The sequence below is a fragment of the Neovison vison genome, chromosome 5, assembly GCF_020171115.1.
Source record: "Neovison vison isolate M4711 chromosome 5, ASM_NN_V1, whole genome shotgun sequence".
NCBI lineage: Eukaryota > Metazoa > Chordata > Mammalia > Carnivora > Mustelidae > Neogale > Neogale vison.
In genome coordinates this window covers 5,518,560-5,543,066 of record NC_058095.1, presented here as the reverse complement: position 1 = coordinate 5,543,066, position 24,507 = coordinate 5,518,560, and the positions used below count along the sequence as shown (strand labels likewise).

Below are 24,507 nucleotides of genomic sequence, written 5' to 3'. Positions count from 1 at the left end.
TTTTTGAGAGGGAGAGTGTGAGCGAGGGTTGGGGGCAGAGGGAGAGTGAGAATCCCAATCCCAGTCCACACCTAGTGTGAAGTCGCCTGACACTGGGCTCGATCTCACGATCCTGAGATCATGACCTGAGCCAAAATCAAGAGCCAGCTGAGCCACCCAGGCGCCCCTCCCTTGAAATTTTTAAATGCCATGTGTATCCTTTGTGAGTTTGCTGCAGCGTCCTGGGTGCTTTGATGGCATCTGCGAACTGTGTTGGTAGATTGTCTCTGGAGTTCCAGAGCACTGGGACTTGTAAGGTTCTCATCCTCCCTGGAGGCTGGGCTCAGCCATTCATGGGTCTAACCTTAGGTGACTGTATCTCACACACTTGAATTCCCTTAAGGAGGTCAAGTGTCTTGGTCACCAAGTGTTATTAATTGGCTTGAAGTCCAGAGGAAGGATTCCCGTTGGATGGAGCTGATTCAGGAATCCCTGCTTTCTCTCCAGCCGCTCCCCCACCCCAGCATTTTCTCTTTAAGATTTTAATTTTTTTTTTGTTTGACAGAGAGAGAGAGAGGTCACAAGCAGGCAGAGAGGGAGGGGAAAGTAGGCTCCCTGCTGAGCAGAGGGCCCAATGCGGGCTCGATCCCAGGACCCTGAGATCATGACCTGAGCTGAAGGCCGAGGCTTAACCCACTGAGCCACCTAGAATTTTTTTTTAAAAAAAAGAGTCCTGCATTTTTTTTTAAAGATTTTATTTATTTATTTATTTGTTTGTCAGAAAGAGAGAGAACGAACACAAGGAGAAGGAGGCCCAAGCAAGGAGGCCGATACAGGATCCTGGGTTCATGGCCGGAGCTGAAGCCAGAGGCTTAACCCGCTGAGCCACCCAGGCATCTCCCGGCACGGCATTATTACTGATCTTTCCAAATTTCAGAATCAAACATCTGGAGACTGGAAACTGCCCATGGAGCTTATTTCCAAGGAATTTGTTACTGGCTACTGATTTTAGGAAAAACGTCCGGGAAACCACCCAGCCGTTGCAGGCGGGCTGCATTTCCAGTTGAATCCTTGATTCTTTGTATCGGCCGTCCAAGGAAAGGTGCTCCAGAACATGCACCAGCTTCTGCAGGATTGCCGCAGAGCGAATGTTTTCCTCTTCGGGCTTTGAGTGTGCTCTTCCTCCGGGACTCTGAAGTCAGATAGGAAGAGGCTGAGGCTTTGTCATAAACAAGCTGCATCGGGTTGTGTTCAGCACGAAGGCTACTTAAGAGAGACAGGTTGTGGGGCACCTGGGTGGTGTGGTTGGTTAAGCACGCGACTGCTGGCTTCAGCTCAGGTCATAATCTCGGGGTGGTGAGATTGAGCCCCACGCTCAGCACCGAGTCTGCTGGAGATTCTCTCTCCCTCTGCCCCCCCTTCCCATGCTCATTTTCTCTCTCCCCTCTCTCTCTCAAATAAATCTTTTTTTAAAAAATGGAGGGGAGCGCCTGTGTGGCTCTGTGGGCTAAGCCTCTGCCTTTGGCTCAGGTCATGGTCTTGGGGTCCTGAGATCCAGCCCTGCATTGAGCTCTGCTCAGCAGGGAGCCTGCTCCCCCCCACCCCCACTGCCTGCCTCTCTGCCTACTTGTGATCTCTCTCTCTGTCAAATCAATAAATAAAATTTTTTAAAAAGGGTGGGGGGCAGGTTGTACAGTGTGGTATAGGAACCCTGAGTCCTTTTCCAGCCTTCACAGGCGGGTCATCGTATGCCTTTGCTTGGTGAGCTTCAGAGGAACCCATGCTTGTGGTATATTCTACTGAAAATTACTTTTCAGGATGGTACAGCAAGGGTTAGCTGTTCGAGCATAAACTTGGACTTTTTCTTAGAGGTCTTTGATACCTGAAAGGGTTATATGATACTGTTTTTCTGGTGGTTTTCCTATTAGGGTTTTGTTTTATTTTAATTTTATTGTCAAATTACTATAATAGCAGGAATTGAATATTTTGTAAAAGAAAAAAAAAATCACCTAATTCCACAGTCTTAACAGTGCATCCATTTCATTCTTCTGTCCTTTCTGTTTGCTCGCGTAAGAGCATACATATTTTGCACTCAGTTTTGTTTCCATCTGAATAAAAAACGTTTTCAGTGCTGTTCCAGTCTGAGTAATTATAACAGCGGTGGAAAATTAGAAGCTAAACACTTAGAATTGTGTGGAACATGAGTTAATTCAAAGAGGAACAATACAGGAAAGGTTGAGATCTGGCTTTTATTTTAAGGGAAAGACCAGTCACTAGCGCACTTTTTCACATCAGTTCCCGAAGTTCTTCTCGTGTGAGCTAGCTAGAATACAAACCAGAGTACCCTCCAGTAGCAAAAAAAATTAATTTGTTTATAATTGTTACTGAACAAAACACCACGATTAGGCTCTGTGGGCAGAACACATGCCGTGCTCTCTACATGGGTCGAAATAACTCATTCTTTGAAACTTGAGTTCTCACAGTCCCCATGATTGTTCACCCAGGAAGGGAGGAGGGCTGAACAGTGGTCAGGATTTGGCAGCATTCCTTCCAAAAGCACCCAGGAAGTCTCTAGGCTATGGACAGGGTAGCAGCCCTCCCTGGTTATATGATTAAATCTTCAGTACCAGCCATTCCATTCAGGTCAGCTCAGACATTACTCACTGGAGCACTGTGGACCCTTGAGCTATTTCCCTACTCCTTACAGTTAAAAGGTAATACTTTTGGCTGTCTTCCCCCCTTAACGCCTCCTTTGCTCTGTGACTTACTATGGAGTCATTCCTGGAAAGATATTTTTTCTCCTTGGTCTTTGATGTTGGCTTCCCCAGTTGTTGAACCAGAAGCTTCGGAGAAACCGTTATTATCTGCCGCCTTGTAGTCTAGAGGGAGGAGATCAGAAATTGGAAAGCTGTACGACTAGGCTTTGGGTCGGACAGACTCGGGCTTGAGTCCCAGCATTGCCACTGCCTAGATGAGTAGCCACTTCATTGGACTTTGCCTCGGTTTAGTTATCTGTAAGATGGGAATGATAATGTCTGCCTCGTGGTAAGGGAGATTTGGATGATATGTGTTAGCTTTGAGTGGGTTCGGTTGTTCCGGGCCTGGGAGGGAGCATGTGTACTTGGTCCCTCCCTCTTGGTTTTGTTATCCTACCTTCCCCCCTGTTGTGCCTCCCGTACCTCGTACCTCGTGACCCTTTGAGTGCTGATTAGAAAAAAGATTGCAGCATGACTCATCTGAGACCAGAGACGGAAATGGCCCTTGACCATTGCTGGATTGGGAGTCATCCACTCTGAACTTCTTGCTGGAAGTTGTAATGTGGCCTTTGAAATGTTGAGAATGCCCAAGCCTCCTTACTTAACATTTCGTGCTTCCCTGCTCTCTCACCAGGATGGCCAAATGGCCACTCATCTTTAACAAAGCTGGGGTTGCCCTTGCAGAAGTGGGAGTCGTGGAATTTCCATGCTGGGGAGAATCCCCACCCCCACCCCACACTGGGGTCTGTGCTTCTAAATGGTGACCTGATCCGAGCAGCAGACAGGACGGAGAATTGGGGGGGGGGGGGCTGCAGTGCCGGCTGTAGCACTTTTATAGAGGGAAATAGCTGTTTTGTTGTCCAAATTGAAAGAATATCAAGCTAGGTCCTTTGTCTAGCCACCTTCCAGAGAAGGTCTGATTACATCTTAAGCTGAGCACTTCTGATAGAAATGTCATGGCTGGAAGCGGTGATCTCCTGCAGAGGAGAAGGACCATTATTCCCCCTCTGACCTCCCCTCTTGGCTCCACTGAACTGCCAACAGACTGCACTTGCCCCAAGTCAACTGAGGCTCAGACTCCCAGAAGCCCCACCCCGTTCCTTTGTGGTTCTGCAGCCAGAAGGAGCCCCTGCATGCCCAGTCCGCCAGCCTTCAGCCCTGCAAGCCCCAACATACTTCTTCCCTTTGGGCCCAGATGCCACAGATTACTAACCAAGGTGTGGCTGGGTGCCTCCTTCCCTAGTCAGGGTTTATCTTTTTGAAATTCTATGATTCAGAAAACAAGCTGCCTGTCCTTCGGGAGGGATCTGGCACTTCCCACCCTCGTTCTGTAATTCTAATCCTTGTCCCTTGAAATGCTGCTGTGCAATTTCTGAGTTCAAGAGGATTTTGCTCATTTGCATTCCTAACTTTGGAGTTTGGTTTTTTCTAAATGTGCTTTAAAAACACGGGCTTTTGCTTTTGGCCCCATAAATCGTTAATTCCTCTTCCTGCCGCTTTGCAGATGGTGACCAATTTGCCTTTCCAATCTCCTTGCTTTCTGGTATCTGTTACTTTTGTCCTATATGTTTTTTGTTTGTTTGTTTGTTAATTTTTTTTTAAAGATTTTATTTATTTATTTGACAGAGAGAGATCACAAGCAGGCAGAGAGGCAGCCAGAGAGAGAGAGAGAAGGAAGCAGGCTCCGTGCTGAGCAGAGAGCCTAATGTGGGACTTGATCCCAGGACCCCGAGATCATGACCTGAGCCGAAGGCAGCGGCTTAACCCACTGAGCCACCCAGGCGCCCCATGTCCTATATGTTAATCTTAACACGTGTTCGGTGGCTGACCTCTCAGATGGGATGATGCTAGTGTAATTTAGTGAGTATGTCGAATTATATGTCAGAAAGACTTAACTTTTCTGTCCTCAGCCTCACAAAGCTATTTTCTTTGTCCTTGCCTGGCTCCAAGCCCTTCCACCCTGTCCCCAAATAACAATTTGAAATGTAGAGACACTGTTTTTATGGAAGACCTTAAAGAAAAAAAGTACAACCTGACCCACCACTGAAGGGCTAATTCAGATTCTTGCTGTGAAGTGGCCTCTTTACCCAAACACAGACACCCCTAGGTATAAGAGGGAGGAATGGAAGGTCCCTTTCTGAACATCTTCTATGACTTTCTAGAAACTCAAGAGTCTTCAGATGTCTTGAATCAAATGTAATCAAATCAGATACCAAAGTCTACCCTTGGGAAATGGCTCTTGGCCAGAGCTTTGCATTTAAACTGAAGTCTGGATGATTCCACGTGACAGAGCGTCAGCACCACACTGAGCAATGTTGGCTTTTTGGGCTAAAATTTTCAGATAGGGAAAAGAAACTGTTTTCCTCTTTTCTTCAGCCTACAAGGCCAGGTCTGTTTGTTTGTTTGTTTTAAAGATTTTATTTATTTATTTGACAGACAGATCACAAGTAGGCAGAGAGGGGGGGTGGGGAAACAGGCTCCCTGCTGAGCAGAGATTTCCCCATGCGGGGCTCCATCCCAGGACCTTGGGATCATGATCTGAGTTGAAGGCAGAGGCTTAACCCACTGAGCCACCCACGTGCCCCATGTTTGTTTGTTTTTAAGATTTTTTTTTTAATTTATTTATTTGACAGAGAGAGACACAGCCAGAGAAGGAACACAAGCAGAGGGAGTGGGAGAGGGACAAGCAGGCTTCCCGCCAAGCAGGGAGCCTGATGATCCCAGCACCCTGGGATCCAAAGGCAGAGCCAAAGGCAGACACTTAAGTACTGAGCCACCCAGGCGCCATACAAGGCCAGGTCTAGAGCTGGCTTAATTTGTCTTAGCGGATGCATGTTTAACCCTTTCCTGTAGAAACCTCTGCTTGGGAAACTGAGCCTTCCCGTCAGTAAGCTGGGAGTGAAGGTGAGTCCATTGGGTCCAGAGTGACCCCACCAACTTCCGCCCATTTTTCTGACAAGTTGAGTGTTTCCATCCCCAGGCAGGCAGTGTTGCCATGGCAGTGACCCAGTCCTGGCCAACAGGATACAGCAGAAGGAAATGTGCCGGTGATGGGCTTTCTCCAAGGCTTCCCTGCATGTGTGGGAACACGGTGCAGTCGCTGGGCATCTGTGTCACGGAGGGCCGATCCTGTGCAACATGGGGTTCGGTGACTTCTGCTGAGCCTTGGGATTACAGATCGTCTCCATATGCCCCCATCCTTGTCCGTCAAACCACAGTCTTTATTTTTTTTTGGAGCTTGGAAGTGGTTTTTATTCCCTGAGATTGAGTTGCGTTCATATTCTGTCCCCAGTGTTTGGCCCGCTGCCCAGTATGTATTAAACGCTCAATAAATTATTTGTGGAATAAGGAAAGGGGTTAACTGTACGATAATACTGTTTTTTCGTTTTAGGATTAGGAGTGTCAAGCTAGATTTAAGGGGGGTTTTTTGGTTTTTGTTTTTTGTTTTTTGTTTTAATTAAGTATTGTTCCTGTGGCCTTCCTCCTTCTGCCTGTCTCTCATCAGCCTTTCTTTGCCAAGTCTAGCCCCTTCCTTAGTTCCCCTCTGCTGCCTCCCCGTCTGACACTTGAGTCGCACATTGAGCTAACTGTGGCTCTAAACCGGTCTGGAGTCTGGTGGCGGGGAGCACTGCAGCTGAAGGCGGTCTGGAACGGGGCGGAGGAAGGGACCGCTGGCCTATTACAAAGGAGTGTGTGTGTGTGTGTGTGCGCGCGCATCTGTCTGTCTGTCTGTCTCATCAGGGTCGAGCAGTATTCGAGCACCTGCTATGGGCAGGGCACGAACCTGCAGGTGCTGGGAACACCATGGTAACGAAGACAGTGAGGGCCCAGAACAGAGCAAACGTCCTCATCGGCTGAACGGGCTGGAACAGAAGACGACTTCCTTGAGCTGAGGACCGAGGTCTCAGTGAGGCTTACTTTCCAGCAAGAGTGGGGAGGAGGAGTTGTGGGGGGCCAGTTCTCCCTGGGCCCTGGTGCCGCTCTGTGCTGGGAGGGGGCTGACGTGGCCGGCACGGTGTCACCCAGGGCCTCAGACCACAGTGAGGAGTCCTCTCGCTCAGTGAGCGGTCACCAGGACTTAGTACCTGCTTGGGCAGTCCCAGGTCTGGGAGAATCGAAGATTTGGAGGGCATTGTTTTACTAATCTGCCTCCCCAGCTGCCACCTACTTTTAAGAAGCAGGATTAGGTCAGTCATCTATCGGAAAACTGTACAGTCTGTTGCATTCTTTCCCTGCAAGCGGGGAGAGGCCTCTGCCCTCTGTTCAGAGTACTTTCTCTGTGCCCGATGCTCCCAGAGCTGGGGCAAAGCCACCACATTTAGATGTGGCAGAATCTAGCGGCTGGGGCTGCACTGCTCCGGCTGCGGTTGGACACTGGACCTTTGAGCGGGCTTTGTGGGACTGGCTCCAGGAGCGAGCGATGAAGCGTTGTTGGCTCTAAGTAAAACCCCATTTTCTCTCGACCAGGATCTGGTACTTCTCTGCTGAGCAAGTCCTCCCTGCTCAAACGGCAGCTTAGCCCACGTCATGGAGCCGTATTGTTTCTGTTTCCTTCCTCTGCTCCAGTCATAGTTTCTGAGTGGCTGGACTTTTTTGTATTCTCTACAGGGGGAACCACATTCCAGGCTCTGCAGTCCCTGAGAACAAGGCCCCTGTTGTATCTGCCGCATCCTTACGGGTCTTGGACCCAAATGATTAAGGAACCAAAATTGGGCAAGTCCCTGGTTCTCCAGGGCCACCCCCTGGCCTGCCGCCGCCACTTCATGCCCTGGCGCCCTAGTTGCTGAGGCTTTAGGCTCAGGGGGGAGCCTAGCGAGGTTAGAGGAGCGCCGACAGTCGGGCGGGGGGGGGGGTGGCTCGCCTCAGAGTTTATGTCTTTGACCAGCTCAGCACTTCTCCTGCCCTTCCCGTGTTCTCATTTGGCTTCTTCAGAAGCTGTGCATTTGTTTTGTTTTTCTTGGCGTCTTACGTAGACTTGAACTAGACGGCTTAAGCGGCTTACCTGGCCTTTTCTCCTCGGACCTGCTAGCTGAGATGCTTTGTTTGCACCTTCCTAGTGAACTGGAGGGGAAGCCCTTGGCCCACCGCATCTGAGGGCCATGCGCGCCTGTGTCCAGGCCTGTCCCAGTTTCCGGGCTGTGGGTTCCGTGCCTCCCGGCTGACTCAGACACATGGCTGGTACGAGGTCTCCTGGCTGAGTTCAGGACTTTGACCAACTGAGAATATCCCCCTGCAGATCAGGGGGACAGATTCATACAAGTCAAGACAGGGACCCTCCTGTGCATTCCAAAACAGCGCCGTGGGAGAAGAAAAGAACAGTGGTTTCTTGTTGCTTTTTACCTGTATCCTAACGGCTGCCTTCCGGCCTCCTGAAGGGCACAGAGAGAACCTGTGGTGGGTTTATAACCGTTGTCTTGGACAGCTGGCAGTTTAATAATGTGACCCTTCCATCGCTCTCCTTAGCTCTGTCACATTAAATACTTCATCAGATGTTTTTTCATGGCTGCCTTCCAAAATAACTATCATGGATGCTTGGTTCATTTTGTACTGAGTTCCTGGTATCTGAGGCATGACTGGTAGGAGGGTGTCTGTCTAGGTCTTCTCAAGTGTGGACTACCCCCAGGACTTTGTCTCCCCCTGAGGCTGCCTTTATTGGATGAAGTGTACCTTGCTGGACAGTTGAGGGGAAGTAGCCCAGCAAGCGTCTTCGGGGAACTTGACAGCCGTCCTCCATCATCTCAGCAGACCCCCCAACTCTCCTTCCTTGCTGCTGGTTCTTCAGCATCGTTTGAGGTCCTGGGTCCATCCCCCTTTGAAGAACACTGGTGTTTGGCTCCACAGGCCCTTTGGTGTGGGGCATAACTCAGCATCCTTGTGTTTGGGCAGGATGTGGGGTTAAATGCTTTTGGATCCAAAAGAACCTGGGTGGTTGGCCTTCATCTTGGGGGGCATCTTGGCCCAGAGCTCAGCAGGCTCACAGCCCAGCTTATTGATGTCAGAGGACCGAAGAATTACATTCTAAAACCTAACAAGGTGTGGCCACCAGGAGGCACAGGTTCCCATTGTTTCATTGTCGGGGCCAAGGAGTCCCAGGGGTAGTAGTGACAGGGAGGGATCCGAACAACCAGATTCCAAAGTCTTTCCAGGAGAACTTTGTGCAAAAGTATATGGCTTCCCATCCGGGGTGGCTCATTTATATTTTCGGTTTATAGGATTCTCTTAAGGCAAAAGAGTCTTCTTGCACTTAGAGTTGGGTCCATGGTTCATAGGGATTGGCACTCTGCTTGGAGGGATCATGGAACTGAATTCTGCTGCAGGGGAGGGGCTGTTCCTGGGGATGGCGGGTTTGGGGTTGAGCAGAAGTCCGTAGCTCCACGGGGCCCCGGGGGCACCCTGGACACACCCCACCCGGGAGTGTGCATCTGTGCACCCACGCAGTGCTGTAAGAGTGAAAAAGCAAAGAGTAGACCAGTTGGCAAATTGAAACCAACTATCAACTTTATCACTTTTTGTGTTTGTGTAGAAAGATTAGTTTGAAAGAATGAGGAACCAAGCCAAAGATGGAAAGAAAGGAGAATACCTTCCTGTTGGTGATTTTTGCCCCAGCATTGCCTTTCTCCCTGAGATGTGACTGAACGGCCCCCAGCTAAGCCAGGCGAGGGCCTTGTGAAATGCAGGAGTCCCCGCCCCTCCTGTCTCGGGGGTGGGGGCCGCGCACAGGCTGCTGGAGGCCCCAGGGTGGCTCACAGCCTTTCTCACAGCCCAAGGAACCTGCAGGTGAACAAGTATTTTCCCTGTAGAAGAGACACTGTGTTGGGTGACCAACTTCCTGTGCCTCTGGAATGCCACAGTGGACCCTGTGGGATTCCCACGTGGCTCTCGTGCCTCCTTCCTCAGGCCAGCTGAGGGGCAGGTGCCCGGTGGTGCTTTGGGAAGGTTCCCCCAGGCGGCCTTTGAATGGTTAAGGGTCAGTCCTTGGAATACTGGTTGGGGGAGGGGAGGTAGGATGTACCCAACTGATGTTTTCCCACAATTAGCACCCAGAAAGCTGTCCCCTAGAGGGAAAATTTAAGGACCTTTTCCAGCCCCACATTTTGTTGCTGCCATGCTCTTTAACATTGGTTCCTTGGGAGTCACTGCTACAAAGGGGTTGTTGTGGGGCCCCTGGAGACGGGCCCTCCCCGTAAAGCAGCTGATTGATGATCAGCCTGAATTGGCCATGGCAGTCCTCCAGGCACGCCTCCCAAGCCCTCTGCTCCCGCTCCCTCGCACAGGCCTGCCTCCTCTTTGCCCACCTGATGGGCAGGGGGCGGGTGGCTGGGGGAGACCGTTGCTAAGCAGCCTGGCCTAGAACGTCACGCCCGCCCAGGTCGAATGAATGGCTGTAGTGTTCAGAAGAGTGAGGGGTTTGGGCCTGTCCCAGAATCAGGAGGGACTTTTTGGGGAAGGACGTTAAGAACGACCGCTCTGCTCTTGGCCTGGAGCCATAGCACGGGAGGGCTTTCGATGGCCTCCTGGCACCTTCTCTTCTGAAATGTTACTTGGTACAACCGTAAGTGGAGCACACAAGAGCTCCGCAGCTGTGGCCGGGTGCCCATTTTCCAGAGTTGTTACTGTCTTGTCTGCCCCCGCCCCCGCCAACCAAAGGGAAAAGAAAGGAGATTACAGCTTCCTGTGAGCCCAGCTTCTGCCACTTTGATCCTTAGCCCGCGGTGTCCCTTAAAAGCCCTGATCGGGCTGTGTGTGAGGGGCCGGGTTTCCCCCGAGACGGGCGAGACAGGTATGTTGTTGCCAGCGGCCATGTGGGACAGTGGAAGCAAGGGGAGGCCTTCCTCCCTCCCTGTGTCCAGGCTTGCGACGGGCTGGGACCGTAGCCTTTTCCAGGTGGCTTTGGTTTGGATGAAGCATGTCCTCTGAGCAGGGAAATACAGAGCGAGGCCAGAAGAACGTATGATAAGAAAGCTTTGCCCAGAAATTTCTGCTCTCGGCCAGCCTGAAGGACCCGCAGAAGTGGTGTTGCAGGGCGGAAGTTTGCGTTAAGGATCAGGGAGAGCTTTTTCTTTGGAGAGAGAGAAAGCCAATGTAAAGAGTCAAGAGGCGAGCCCAGGAGAGCCAGGAGAGAAGCCGCCCCTGTGCCAGGACCTTACTGGGGCCCGGGTCAGTCACTTATTTAAAGGCCCAGCACATGCCTGCCCCAGGGTTCCGTGAGCTTCCCCCGACGATAAAGTCTCCCGTTTCTGCTTAAACTGAAAGCGAGAACAATCTCTTGGCCACAGAGACTTTTGTCTCTTGGAATTCTTGTGTTGGGAAGTTGCCTTCTCTTGCTTCCTCGGTGCCAGGTAGGGGCGGCGTGATCGGGGATGGCTGACCAGCCCCCAGGGGAGACGGTGGGCAGAGTCCAGGCGTCCAGGCGATGGAGGCTGGTGTCTGCTCTCCTCGGCATTGGTGGACGTTGGTTCCTGCTGGAGGCTGTGGAGGAGAGACTGAAGCAGGCATCCGAGCGTCCTGGCCACTCTGATGACGAAGGGGGCTGAGGCGGCTCCAGGGTCCCAGAAGGCCCCCAAAGCACCGGCTCGCTCTTAGGTTCCTTGTGTTGCCTGCACCTTTTCTCCTCCCTTAAAATCCTGCGTGGTTTCAGTGGAGAGAGGAGCTGTGGTCAGGAGTCCTGGACTCACCTCCTTGTATTTGTTTCTCTTTTGCAGGATAACCCAGAAGTAGAAAAGCGAGATCCTCAGGAATTAGTTGGTGAGTACCCCCCGGGGAGTCTCGGGGGCAGATGTCTGAGCCTTGCCTGGAGTGACCTGGCTTCCCGCCACGCCCGGGCCTGGCCCTGCGTGGGGCTTCTCTCTGCTTCAGCCAAGGCTGCCGCTCTGCTGACAGCCTTCTCTTCATGTGCGCTCCCGGGGCCTTTGGCATTTGCTAAGATGTCTGAGTAGGACACCCAGGGAACAATTCTTCTTTGAAAATCATATTCATGGTGCGTTTCATTGGGCTTCGGTCAGTTGCCAATGTTGTCAAGATGGATTTGGGGCCTCCTTCAGCTGGGAGCTCATTCCCCTGGTGCCCTAGGCCTGTCCTCTGTCCTTGAACGCCTCCGCCCCACTTTGCTGGCATACTCGTGTAGTCAAGGAGCAAATGTGGCCTCTGCTGGCACTTTGGTCTGTCCCCAGGAGGGAACATGCCTCACAGCCCCAGAGTCTAGGATACTTTGTGACTTAGGAGGACGGGGCAGTTATGTTTCTGGGAAATGGCACACCATCATCCCAGTCCTGTGCTAGCCCCAGCCTCCTGATCCTTTTTAGAAAGTCCCTCAACTCTGACAGTTTGGTCGTGGGCTTTGTAAACAGCTCTTCCAAAGCCTGTCCCAACCTCATGAAAGGGTGACCCTTCCTCTCTGTGGTGACTGTGACCATCTTTCCCTGCCTGGTGTGTTAACCTTCACAAAGCGGAGGTCCTGCTTCCCCGGGGCTGCCGCGGCTGCGGCCTGCAAAAGCCACTCCCACTCTTCCAGATGGAGGCTTTCTGGCTCGCAGCCCCTTGTCCTGTTTTTGGACGGGATCCTCTAAAGGGTTACAGGATATGGGGACCCATTCTGGTTTTCCTAACTAAAAGAACTAAAAGTTGTTCCATTACTTTTGTTTGCTGAGGAAGGCTTGGGTAGGAACATACCACGATGACTAGCCCAGGCCCTCAGCAGGATTCTGCCTTTATCCCTGAGTGAGTCTTTAAAATCCTATAAAAACCAGAATTTTTCTAGACCTTAGTGTTCACTCCTGAGAAAATGGCACTCAGGGGATGTGCCCCTTGGCTTTGCAGACAGAGGAAGCAGTGTGGCTTCCTTCGAGTGGGTAATCCACAGGGGTAGGTATGGACCAGAGCCTTGGTCTCCCGTTCCCTCCCCGCCTTGCCAAGCCCTGTGTGTACTCCCAAGAAACTAGGGGTGGGGGTGGTTGTGGGGTCTGCAGACAGGCTGCCCGGGAGGCTCCTGTGTCTAGCGGGCTATGAGATGGGGGCACATCAGCCATCTCCACCACGACTTCTCCACCACGACTTCTTCCCCAGCTTCCACCTGTTCTCTCCTTGCCACTTTGTGCCATTAGATGAGCTTTGCCACATCCCTATAGTCCTGTTGACCCCCGTCACAGTCACAGTGTAAGACACGTCTGTCACTCCGGGGGCGTCCGCTGGCTCAGTTGGTGGAGAATGTGACTGTTGATCTCAGCGTCAGGAGTTCAAGCCCCACATTAGGCCTAGAGCTAACTTTTTTTTCTTTTTTTTTTTTTAAGATTTTATTTATTCATTTGACAGACAGAAATCACAAGTAGGCAGAGAGGCAGGCAGAGAGAGAGAGAGGAGGAAACAGGCTTCCTGCTGAGCAGAGAAGGGGTTCGATCCCAGGACCCTGGGATCATGACCCAAGCTGAAGGCAGAGGCTTTAACCCACCGAGCCAGCCAGGTGCCCCAGGCCTAGAGCTAACTTAAAGAGAAATAAATGTTTAAAAAAAATTTTTTTTTTCCCCATCACTCCAGAATGTTCCCCATACCCCTCTCCTTGTAGACTGTTTCCTCCCTTGACCTCAGGTAAGCAGTGATCTATTTTTCTCACTATAGTTTTTCCCTTTTTTAGAATTTCATAAAGAGCAGGATTTCTCAGCCTTGGCACTCTTGCCATTTTGGGCTGGAGCATTCCTTGTCGTGGGGACCTGGCATGTGTTCGACACCGTGTCTTAGCATATGCTCAGTCTTCAGGATGCCCCTAGCACTCCCTTCCCTCTGCCAGATGTGACAGGGGAAAATGTTTCTAGACATTCCCAGATGTCCCCTTGAGGGCTGGGGGAACGTAATTGCCCCTCCGTTGAGAACCACAGATAGAAATGAAATGACCATCTTGTTCTTTGTCTGGCTTCTTTCACTCAGCGTGTTTTTGAGATCCTTCCGTGTTACTGGGCGTATCCGTAGTTCCATTTTACTTCTAAGTACGTTCTTTCGCAGTAGGGTTACCCCCATGGTTTTTTCTCCATTCACCCCAGTAGGTCTTGAAGCCTCATTGTCCTGATTCCTCCTACCGATCTTCAGTGACGAGGTGATAGTTGAGCTCAGTCTGCACTCGGCTCCTTCGTTAGTACCTCTGGAGATGGGACTCTCAGGTTGCTCTCCCTGGTATGGGAAGGATTTTCATATGTGTGGACATATGTGTAGCCCCAGGTTTAATGGAACAAATGAAAGCAGAAAAGCTGACCCATAGGTCTTCCCAGCACCGTGGCCACTTTGCAGAGCTGAGCACAGATGCCCCCCAAGTGCCCCACTGGCGCCCCGTGGTCATGCCTGGGGTGATAATCGGTTCGGTTCTCCATGTCCCTAGTGAACTAGAGAGCAGTCCACTGCTCCTGCTCGCAGCCCCACAGTACCCCCAGGCACTCCTTGCTCCCCACCAGTACGTAAGCTCGACCAACAAGCCGCTCCTGCTCAGATTCACACCTGGCAGCTATGGATACCAGGGCTGTTTCCTGGCTTGGGTGTGCACAGGGGTGAATCACCAAGGTAGACTTCTGAGTACAGCTGCCCTTCTAGAATGCCCCAGCACACCCAAGAGCAGCCATGGTACCTGGAGCTGCCCTAAGGGCCTGGACACATTTCTCAACGGATTTCCTGGGAAAATGGTTTGAGGCTTTGTGGCTGCTCAAATGACCATATATGCAGGTTTGAGGTCTTCTACTTGAGATTGTGCTGGGACTTAGGAAAGAGAGTCACTGAAAGATTGCTCCTGGAAGCTGTGCAGAACTTTTTACCTGATTTTCTAACTGTCCCTTCACTTGCCAGTTACTTCATAGGAATGCTTTTGTTCCTAACCCGGGAGCTCAGGAGGGGCTCCCCCCACCCCAGTCATACTATACACCACTTGAGCCCTAGTGTGTTTGGGTTGCTGTGGCAACGGTGTCACACCCTGTTTTTCCAAAAGGCTTTCCTGGCAAATGCCAAAGGGCATTCTTTGTCCGAGCTGCACACAAACACACACACACACACACACACTCTCTCTCCCCCTCCCTCACCCACCCCCGCACCCCTAGGGCAGAGCTTCACCCTCCTCATTTGTGCCCAAAGCACGTCAGGGCCCTCCTTGTTTTTGCCCTCTAGAAATACCGAGGACAGCTCATGCCAGCCAGTTCTGCTCGCAGCTGGCCTCTGCAGCCTGCTTGAGCCTCTGGCTGAGAACCCCAGCCCCTCCCAGGGCTGAAAAGAAGGGGGAAGTCAGGAGGAAACTTAAATTCCAGCCAGGTCTGGGTACTGCCATTGCTTCAGGACTTGGGAGGCAGAAGGGAAAGGCCAGGCAAAGAGGAGCATGTAGTCCCCTGGTGGAAACTGCTCGTGGGCTGCACTGATGTCCCAGGTCCACAGCAGGGTAGGTCACCCCATCCCGGTCTTGCCCTCACCCAAAATGGCTGGCCTAGCGCTCTGTTGTCAGGGCGCATCCAGTGAGAACCCCGCTGCCGACCAGAGGCGTTGGCACGTGTAGCGTGTTGAGACTCTGCCCCAGCCTCGGGCTTTGCAGTGTGTGCAGGCCTGTTCTGCAGCAACTGAGGCTGGCAAAGCCCACAGAGCCATGCCCTCAGCCCTGCTCAGCACTGAGCTACTTATACTAATAGTGACGCTCTGAGCTGAGATCAAAGTACCTTATCTGCTAAGAAAAATATTAACCCGGCGCTGGGAGGAAAAAAGGCAAAGGCTGTGCTAGGCTCTCACCAGCCAGTCCGGACAGCCACTCAGGGCTAAGAGATAGTCTGGCCCAGGGCCTGGCACACAGTGGGTACCCAGCAGCTGCTTGCTGGGTGTTAACTGGTGCTGGTTTGTTCATTCTTTCCCTTCATCCTGCCCCACCCCACTCCGCCTGCCGTTTGCTCAGTGTATGGCCCTTTTCATGAGAGAACATTGTAAAGAGCACAGACAGAATCTTACAACAAATGGTGCATTGTCCGATCCCGAGCACATTCTGCAGGCCCAGGGTGGCCAGAGGCTACGGGGAAGGGAACAGAGCGAGCAGGGCAACTTGGGTGGGCAGTGGCAGATCTCCGAGGGAATTATCCCTTGGGAGTTGTGGTTCTTCACGTCAGAATCAGGCCTTTTGTTCCCAAGAATGAGGTGGGCCAGCGGAGGGTTGATTGGTTTATTTTCAAAAGACTAAACTAATAACAGGTAATTTTTTTTAAAACATCATTTATGCACCAGGCAGTTTTGAATGTTTTGAGTCCTAGAGGAACTCTGAACTTCTCTATCTTGGGCAAGAGCTTCCAGAATCCTGGGAGGTGTTAAAGGAACATAGCCCGGGGGGCTGGAGCCGGCTCGCACTGTGGACTGGTGGTGCTCCCCTCTTTCTGGGCCTGGGTCCAGCAACAAGAGCATCAGTAACCCAGAAACCGGCAGATGCTGCAGCTCAAAGCTCCCTCCCCTTCCCCCAACGGGTTGTTAGACATTCACCAGCAAACCCTGGACAGACCTTTTCCTGAAAAGTTCACTTCTAGGACGTGGTTTTATGCATTCTTGCCGCCTGTCCCCTCTGCCTGAACTTCTCTTCCCCCGTGTTGGCACACGCTGGCTCCTTCTGGTCGTTCGATCTCAACTCAGATGACAGAGAAGCCACTCTGAACACCACTGTACTGTTCCATAGCCTTTCTCTCTTCCTGAAAAGGTCATATGTGCCTTTTTTTTCCTAACCATGTTTAGCCCCCATCCTATGCCCGCCCCCCACCACGTACATCCACAGAGAATTCTTTCTGTTCTCTCACAGCCTCCTTTTCTGAAAGAGTCCGGAACATGTCACCCGATGAAATCAAGATCCCGCCCGAGCCCCCTGGCAGGTGTTCGAACCACTTGCAAGTAAGTGCGGGGCTCAGCTGCCGCAGCCCTTGTCGGGGGGAAGGGCTGCTCGGGTGTCCGGTTTGGTCTGACTTAAAGAGCCTTCCGTAGAAGAAGCAGCCAGGTCAGCAGGGGCCCGCACATCCTGGTCACCTCTCCTCGCCTGCGACAGGAGTTTGCTCTGATCCCACCGCCAGCCCCTCCCTCCTCACCTGGCGCTGTTCGAGCGGGGACCCCCTAGCTCGCCCTCCATGGGGTCCTAAGCCTGGACAGAGAAAATACCTTGACTTTCTGTGCGGCCCAGCTGAGCCAGGGGGCACTTGCCTGAGAAATGGAGGAACCATGAGAATGGAAGTCGGTTTGTAGAAATGCAGAAACACAGGCGTTGGTGTGCCTAAGGTTCTTGTCCTCCTCTCCTGACAAGGTCGCAAACAGCCCCGGCCTGGGGTTTTGAAACTGGGAGGAACTGGGGCAATTAGTGCAGTCACTCCCTTGGGAGCAGGGCCTCGGGGGCAGCTGGGCCTCGCATCTGCTTTTCAGCACCTGCAGTTGTTTCTCCTTGGCCCTCGGCGGGTTCCCGTGGGTGTGGAACCTCGTGATGGACACGAGAGCAGACACCTGGGGCTGCCCAGTGTGGGCGCCCGGTCCCCCTGCTCTACCTTGGATCCCGTAGGTTCTGCTGGTCCCTCTGGCCACAGCACAGGCCCAGGGTGCCATCCTAACAGATGCATGACTAAGGGGCTCAGGGACTGAAGAATGCAGGTGGCTGGGCAGAGCCCGCGTCCGGGCTGGGGGCACGGCACAGATCCTCTTCCTTTCCCAGAAGTCTCCTCCCTTGGCTGAGTTGTCCATGAGCACAGCCCTCGTCTCCCCGCCAGGCAACAAGCCGCAGCCTGTAAGGACAGTCCGGCAGTCTCTGCCAGACAGACAGACAGCTGGCTCAGCCCTCAAGTTCAGCGCATTTCTCATTTTTAGATCCTTCTAGTGCTAGAAACCATGACCTTCAGTGAACACTTTAGTTGGCCCGAAATGGGAGAACCCCTCTGATGACCCAGGAAACCCAGGAGAGTAATCTGTAAGATACAGGTCGGCCTCAGAGGGCCAAGCCTTCCGTGTGAGGCCTCCCTGGTTTGCCCTTGAAGAGAGAACGGGGAGGTGTGTCGTTCTTGGTGGTCTCTGCCCTGGCAAAGGCATTACAGACCTCTCTCTGCACTTCAGTGCTTCCTCTGGCCAGTCTCGGCAGAAGGAGTCAGCCTTCTGACACAGGGAGTGGATCACCTCTCCTGATGTTCCCCAAGGGCGTCACACGGGACCTCCAGCCCTGCCCACCACCTCCCGCAGGTGAAGAGTGCCCCACATGTTTTCCTTCTGCAGAGTCTGTGCATTTAGCCGCCACTAGTCGGGGAGGCTGCAGAGAGGCCTTGCCCTGGGCCAGCACCAGCCTTGCTGGGTAAGACTGCTCCTCCTCGGAGGTGACTCTGCCCTGAGACCCGGGTTTCTGGGGCCTCTTCCCACGCTGGGTGGTGTGGCTGCCATCTGCTACCGGCCTCATCTCTCTGGGCCTTGAGACACCTGTGGGACTGGCCTGGCTCCCTGCCAGCTGGTTCTCCTGTTGCCCACTGAAAGCCAGAGGACGGGTCTGGGGCGGGGGGTAACTTTAATGAGACCGGCTCTTGACCCCTGACAGTGCCTCTTAATAACGTCGTGGGGACTGGCCGTCTGTGAGCCTGCCTACAAAGGATACTGTAGGAAGTTTGTGGGGCCAGATCCAAAAAACACTACTCCTTCCTTCCTCTGAAAGGATGTAGCCTTCCTAGGTCTCCCACTGAGGACTGAAGCCTATGTTAAAATTGAAAACCAGCATTGAGCCCCCCTGCCCATCCTCTTGGGGGGATTCAGGAGCTGACTGACAGTGGAGGAGTCCTCCCTTGTCTTCTCCATGGTTTCTCCACCTTGACCTTTTACTGCTCCCTCTGCCAGCCGTCCAGAGGGAGTGAGGAGAAAGCAAAAGGAAAACAGATTGGTCTCGGTTCCTCTTACTTGTGCTCAGCGCTGGTCACAGGCTGGGTGGAGAAAGACAATGTGACTGGAGTAGGTCTTCGCATGGCTCTGTGGGTCTCTGTGGCCCAAGTGTCCACCCAGCACATGTGACCACAGGCTCGGATTGCCATGGGTAGGTGGTGTCAGAAGTACCCTTCTGTTTCTCTTCTGTAGGACAAGATCCAGAAGCTTTATGAGCGGAAGATAAAAGAGGGAATGGATATGAACTACATTATCCAAAGGAAAAAAGAATTTCGGAACCCCAGGTGAGTTTTCCATGGGCCTGCAGGGTCAGGTGAGTCACTGATGTCGGCCTGGAACTGAATGCCCCTGTGGAAGTGGCAGGGAGAGGCCTAGCTAAGATGGCACCTGTGCCCACCACCCAGGCTGCAGTAACACAAACCAGGATGAAGAGTGGAAGCCGAGAGGCCTGAGCTGGGTTCTCCTCCTCGCTCTGCTCCTAGGGCGTACAGCCTCTCGAGGCCTCGTCTCCTCATCTCTACAGTGGGGGAATTGGACTAGATAGTCCGTGTGGGTTCCTCTTCCCCTCCAAACTGTCACTGGGGCTGCACGAGGTGACAGGATTTAGGTACAGAGATTTGTCCAGGTCTTATTCCATCCGGGGCCCCAAGCACATGGCACACATGGGAGCCTGATATAGTGACAGCAGGGACCTGCCCCGCCCCGCCCCACAAACTGTAGGTCAGCTGTCCGGATAAGACGGAAAACCTGGACACCGTACCTGTCCTGGCCCCTGGCTAATGAGCCATCTCTCTGGGCGTGGGGAGGACTGGGAATGACTTCATGCCAGGCCAGGGGACATTTCCCCTTCTATCACGAAGCTTGCATGGAACAGTTCAGCTGGGTTTAAAGGGTTCATTTGAGCCCAAGAACCAGACGGTTCTGATCTCTCAGAATTTGCTGCACACACGGCATGGAACCAGGGCTTGCTCAATGCCTTCTGCTGTTCTTTCAGCATCTATGAGAAGCTGATCCAGTTCTGTGCAATCGATGAGCTGGGCACCAACTACCCAAAGGTATGCCCTGCGCACAGAGGCGGCGGGTTGAGGGGGGCTGCCCAGGGTGCTGCGCTCGGTCTGCTGGATTTGGCCTGGAGCCACGACGCAGGCCAGTGTAGCAGCAGTGCTGGCTGAAGAGCACAGGCCCCAGCTCCCTCGAGTGAGCCCCCCCGGCTCTGAAATGGTCCAGGAGAGAGATCACAGCGACAGACCTGGCCCTGGGACCCTGACTGGTTAAGGCCCAAGCGTGCACTCGCTGTGCTCCTGTGGCAAAGTCCACAGACGAATGCCTCACTGCCTCATACTCCCAGGAGGAAATCGGTTACCCCGTGGCTGGACCTGGCAGGGGCCTCCAGACTAGGAAAAATCCATGGAGGGACTTGGGTTTTTAAGCCGTTTGTCATCCAACAACCCTTGCTGGCTACAGCGTTAGCTCTTTATTTTGCAGGATATGTTCGACCCCCACGGCTGGTCTGAGGACTCCTACTATGAGGCATTAGGTAGGTGGCCATCCGTCCATCTGTCCTTCTGTCTGTTTGGTCAGCCCGCCAACATGTATTTCAGGGTTTCCCCTGTGTCAGGCCATGTCCGGGGCAGTGGGTATACAGCCTTGAATGGTACAGACCTTCTGGGACGTAGGAGGCTTACGACCTGGCCCAGAAGGCAAAGAAGGAGGAGTCCCAGCAGTGACGGGTGTGGTGGGGGTGCGGGTAGGGCGCCCTAGCCGGCTGAAGGGGGCCAGAGCAGAGGGGGTGGGATCGGCCTTGCCAAGGAAGTCCTGTTCGAGCTGAGGTTCAAAGGTGCAGAGAGAGGTCCCCCCAGGGAGAACAGAGAGAAATTTCAGAGTCCGAGCCCTCTGCTGACAGGTCTTAACCCTGCAGCCCCTGGCCCAGATCTGGCCTATAGTTGTGTTTGGTTCGGCCCATACAAGTTTTGTCCTGCGTTAATTTGAATGAGTTGCCAACATTGTACCTCAAGTTTGTAACCCGGCTTTTCTGGGTCAGCGGGTAGGTTGTCCACACGGGGCCTGCATCCCCACATGGCGACGACAGTCTGTTGGCGCTTAGGAGCAGCCGGCCCCTCCACACGAGGGTGCACAGCCCCAGCCCCTGAGCCTGCTGGTGTGAGGCCTCTGCTTGGTGCCAGCCGAGGACCAGCCCTTCCATTTGTCCATCGCAACAGGACAGTGAGCCCCATGGCCTGGAGGCTGGGTGTGCGCACTGAGCAAGAGTACGGGGTGTGGCAAGTGCGGGTGTAGGGGCCCTCGGCCTAAAGTGGCCCCTCACGCGGGAGCTGTTCCAGGGCTGCTTTTCTTAGATCCTCTCTTGTCTTTGTAGCTAAAGCCCAGAAGATTGAAATGGACAAATTGGAAAAGGCCAAAAAGGAACGAACCAAAGTAAGTGACGGATGAATATCCTGGTGGTGGGAGGGGCAGGTGTGTGGACTGTCATTTCACAGCCCCCGCCGTCAGCTTGAAGGTGCCTCTCGGTTGCTTCCATTTGGTTTCTTGGGGTCTGTGGTCTGCTGCGCTGCACCCTCCCTCTGCTCCCCTCACCACTGTGGCGCTCTGCTGGCTCTCGCTGCTGTCCCATGTCCTCGCCGGCCTGAGTAGAGTGACGGTCTTCCTTCTGAGAGCACTTTCTCGGCCTCCAGGTCTGATCTCCACAGTCCGCCTCAGTGCCTCCTTGCAGGTCCCGCACCTGGTGCCGGGGGACCCCTTATTTTAGGCCCCTGACCACCACTTCTTCCCAAGCAGCACGGTCTGGATCCTTTGGGGAACAAATTGGCTCTGAGACTAAATGTGCTCGGGCCGCTAGCTCTGCCGGACTTTGCTCTGCTCTGACCTTCCAGCGGCAGCAGGGCCTCCAGGATGCCGCCCGACCCCACCCCCAACAAACCCCCGGCAGGAGCTGCATCCCGGGTGTGCCAGTGGCCCTCCAAGCAGCTGCTGGGCAATCAGGTTCTCATTCTTAGTGCTGGTGGAACGGTCCCTTCTCTTTCCCTCCCTGTTCCAAACCCCAGGCTTAGCGTGGGCCATGTCTGCAGCACACGGGGACCAAAGCTGTGCTGCTCCTCAGGCGGCAGGGCTGGGGGGGGCACCTCCATTCGGAATGTGAGGCAGGGCAGCCGGTTGATGTGTCCTGCATGTACAGAATCCCAGTGATGCCCAGAGCATTCCAGGGTCTGTCTGGAAGGCTCTCCTTGGGGCACCTGGGGGGCTCAGTCAGTGAAGCAGGTCGTAATCCTGCAGTCCTAGGATCAAGCCCCATGTCAGGCTCCCGGCTCATCGGGGAGTCTGCTTCTCCCTCTCTAGCTCCCCTCCTTATGTGCACACGTGCGGGCACGCGCCCACGCTCTCTCGCTCTCTCAGATAAATAAAATACTAAAAAAAAAAAGGAAGACTCTCCTTGAAGTAGTAAAAGTAAATCCTTTTTCTTCCTCTTTTTCTGCCCCTCCCCACTCCTAAAAAATAATAAAAATAAAAGGGGTGCTTGGGTGGCTCAGTCAGTTAAGCATCCAACTCTTGGTTTGGGCTCAGGTCCTGATCTCAGGGTCGAGAGATCGAGCCCCAAGTCAACTCCATGCTGGGTGTGGCACCTGCTTGAGACTCTCCCCTCCTCTCCCCCACCCCAGCTTAAAAAAGAAAGGTAGTAAAAGTCTCCTCTGGACACCTCTCCGACACCCGTCCCTCCCTTAGATGGTGCGGCAGTGCGGCTGCCCAGGGCCTCCTTTGTACGGTACCCATCTGTGCCCTGCCCTTACCTCTTTTCCGCTCTCCCTCCAGATCGAGTTTGTGACAGGCACCAAGAAAGGTACCACGACCAACGCCACGGCCACCACCACCACCACGGCCAGCACAGCGGTGGCAGGTAGAAGGGGGCTTGTCCGCTTCCAGCCACACCACGAATGGAGCGAGGGTCACCCTGCCTTGTCTGGGGGAGGAGAGGCTGTGGGGATCTTGGGCCTAGGCTCCCACCTGCTGTGCTTTTTTCTGACCCCAGAATTTGTTAAGGCCTGTAGGGAGCCTGGGGTGGGGTCCCCAGTCCACTGGCTGCCCTGGCATTTCTGTGGCAGGGGCCGCTCAACTCTGACCTGCTAGAAAAGGGAGTGTTGCTTTTCGGTTCGTCTGGGTCCTGACGCCTCCCTCGCCTTATTACAGATGCCCAGAAGAGGAAAAGCAAGTGGGACTCGGCCATCCCGGTGACGACGATAGCGCAGCCCACCATCCTCACCACCACGGCGACCCTGCCCGCCGTCGTCACGGTGACCACCAGCGCCAGCGGCTCCAAGACCACTGTGATCTCTGCCGTGGGCACCATCGTGAAAAAGGCCAAGCAGTGACCTGAGGGACCAGCTTGGAGTGGCTCGGACATTCTTCTTCCCGTCGATGGGAGGAGCCGCTCCGGGGCCCAAGGAGACTGTGTAGCGCAGCGAACCGCATTAGCGCGGAGGAGCCGCTCTGTTTATTTCAGGACTGGGATCTGCTCCCAGGTGCCACCCCAAGAGGAGCCTCTGTGTGGCTTTCCAGCCAGGGAAAGGACATTGCCACAGAGGAGTTGGGTGCTATGGACTGTGTGGACACACCACTTGGGGCCCGGGGCCCTATTAAAAGTGCCGTGTTTCCCAGCTCGGGCCTCTTGGCTGCACTGGCCTCTACTGTGGTCTGTTTTCAGGCAGAAGTGGGAGTTCCAAGTGCTCTCTCCATCTCTTGTCAGGGTCACTACCTCAGCGTTGGTAGTGGAGCGGCCGAAGCCTATGGCCTTAGTCCGTGGGGGTGGCCCGGGAAGTTGGCGTGTGATCACTCCCAGCGTACGCCTCTTGGCACGGGCAGATGGGAGCCCTGATGGTAGGGGAGCCCCCTGGTCCCGCTGTCCACTGCCCTGATCCTGAAACCCAGCCAGGTCTCCGATGAGAGCCGAGGCCTCTCTTCCCTTGGGGGTGACTGAGCCCTCCCCCGACCAGTTTTTAGACACACCCAGGCTTTTGAAGTCAAGCCAGTTGCCAGAAGGCCTGGGTTTGATCCCCAACCCACACACAGAGCCAGAGAGGCCTCAGCACCCGGCCACGGTGGCCCCGGTCCCTCAGTGCCTGGTGAGCGTGGCCAGCAGGCCCCGCGCCGTGTGGGACATGAATCACCTCCTGCCCCGGCCGGCGGCAGCTCGTTGTTTACGTGAAAGCCAGGCTCCTGGGAGGATCCTGCCACCCCACCTTTCCTGTGCCTGTTATCTCTGCCCCACAGCAGCGTCTGGGCAGCACCAGCGGCCGCTGGGCTCCTCTCGAGGCCAAAACCGATTTCCCAGCCGCTGCCGGCTCCAGAGTCCGGAGGGAATTTGCTGCCTTTCTGGCTCCCTGGCAGCTCTCCAGGCCAGCGGAAGGGCTCCGTGTCGGAGGGGGAAGCCAGGCCGTGAAGAACCGTGTAGCTTCTGGGGCACAGAGGGCTGGGAAGGCAGTCCCGAGAGCACCCCAGTGCCTGCATCACTGGCCGAGGGTGCCGGTGTCACCCCACCGTCCCCGCAATCTGACTGGACTCGCGTGTGTCCCTGCCCCCGTGCCCTGCCCCACACACTCGGGCGCTGAGAGCGGTCAATCCCGCTCCCCTCCTTCGATGGGACCTGGCAACCCGGGCGAGGAGCTGCTGCCCCCTTAGCCCCAAGGGGGTCTGTGAAGGCCTCCTGCCCTGCAGCCTCCGCCAGAGGCCCCTCCGTAGCTCCATGCGGCGCCGTGGGAGTGGCGGGAGACCGAGACTCGGCACCTCTGCTCTGGAGCCTGGTTTAAACAAGTCGTGTTTTAGTCATGTGTCTCTAGCCCTTGTCTCTGTGAGTCTTCTCTGTCAGATCCCCGTAATAAAGCTTCCTAAGGCA

The 24,507-nt window shown here is 54.0% G+C and overlaps 1 protein-coding gene across 4 annotated transcripts in view; it reads left to right on the top strand.

The window, feature by feature from the left end:
* Positions 1-24,507, top strand: part of LOC122905985 (SAP30 binding protein) — a 37,522-nt gene extending 13,015 nt beyond the window's left edge. For 2 of the 4 annotated variants that reach the window (XM_044247433.1, XM_044247431.1), the window contains 9 exons: positions 11,438-11,480; positions 16,519-16,607; positions 18,801-18,892; positions 19,603-19,663; positions 20,094-20,145; positions 20,650-20,652; positions 20,983-21,041; positions 22,431-22,515; positions 22,806-24,507. In XM_044247433.1, coding sequence (XP_044103368.1) covers positions 11,438-11,480; positions 16,519-16,607; positions 18,801-18,892; positions 19,603-19,663; positions 20,094-20,145; positions 20,650-20,652; positions 20,983-21,041; positions 22,431-22,515; positions 22,806-22,987 — 666 coding nt within the window. In that variant the 3' untranslated portion in view covers positions 22,988-24,507. The remainder of the gene's footprint in view (positions 1-11,437; positions 11,481-16,518; positions 16,608-18,800; positions 18,893-19,602; positions 19,664-20,093; positions 20,146-20,649; positions 20,653-20,982; positions 21,042-22,430; positions 22,516-22,805) is intronic. The other 2 variants (XM_044247434.1, XM_044247432.1) reach the window with 1 other exon arrangement.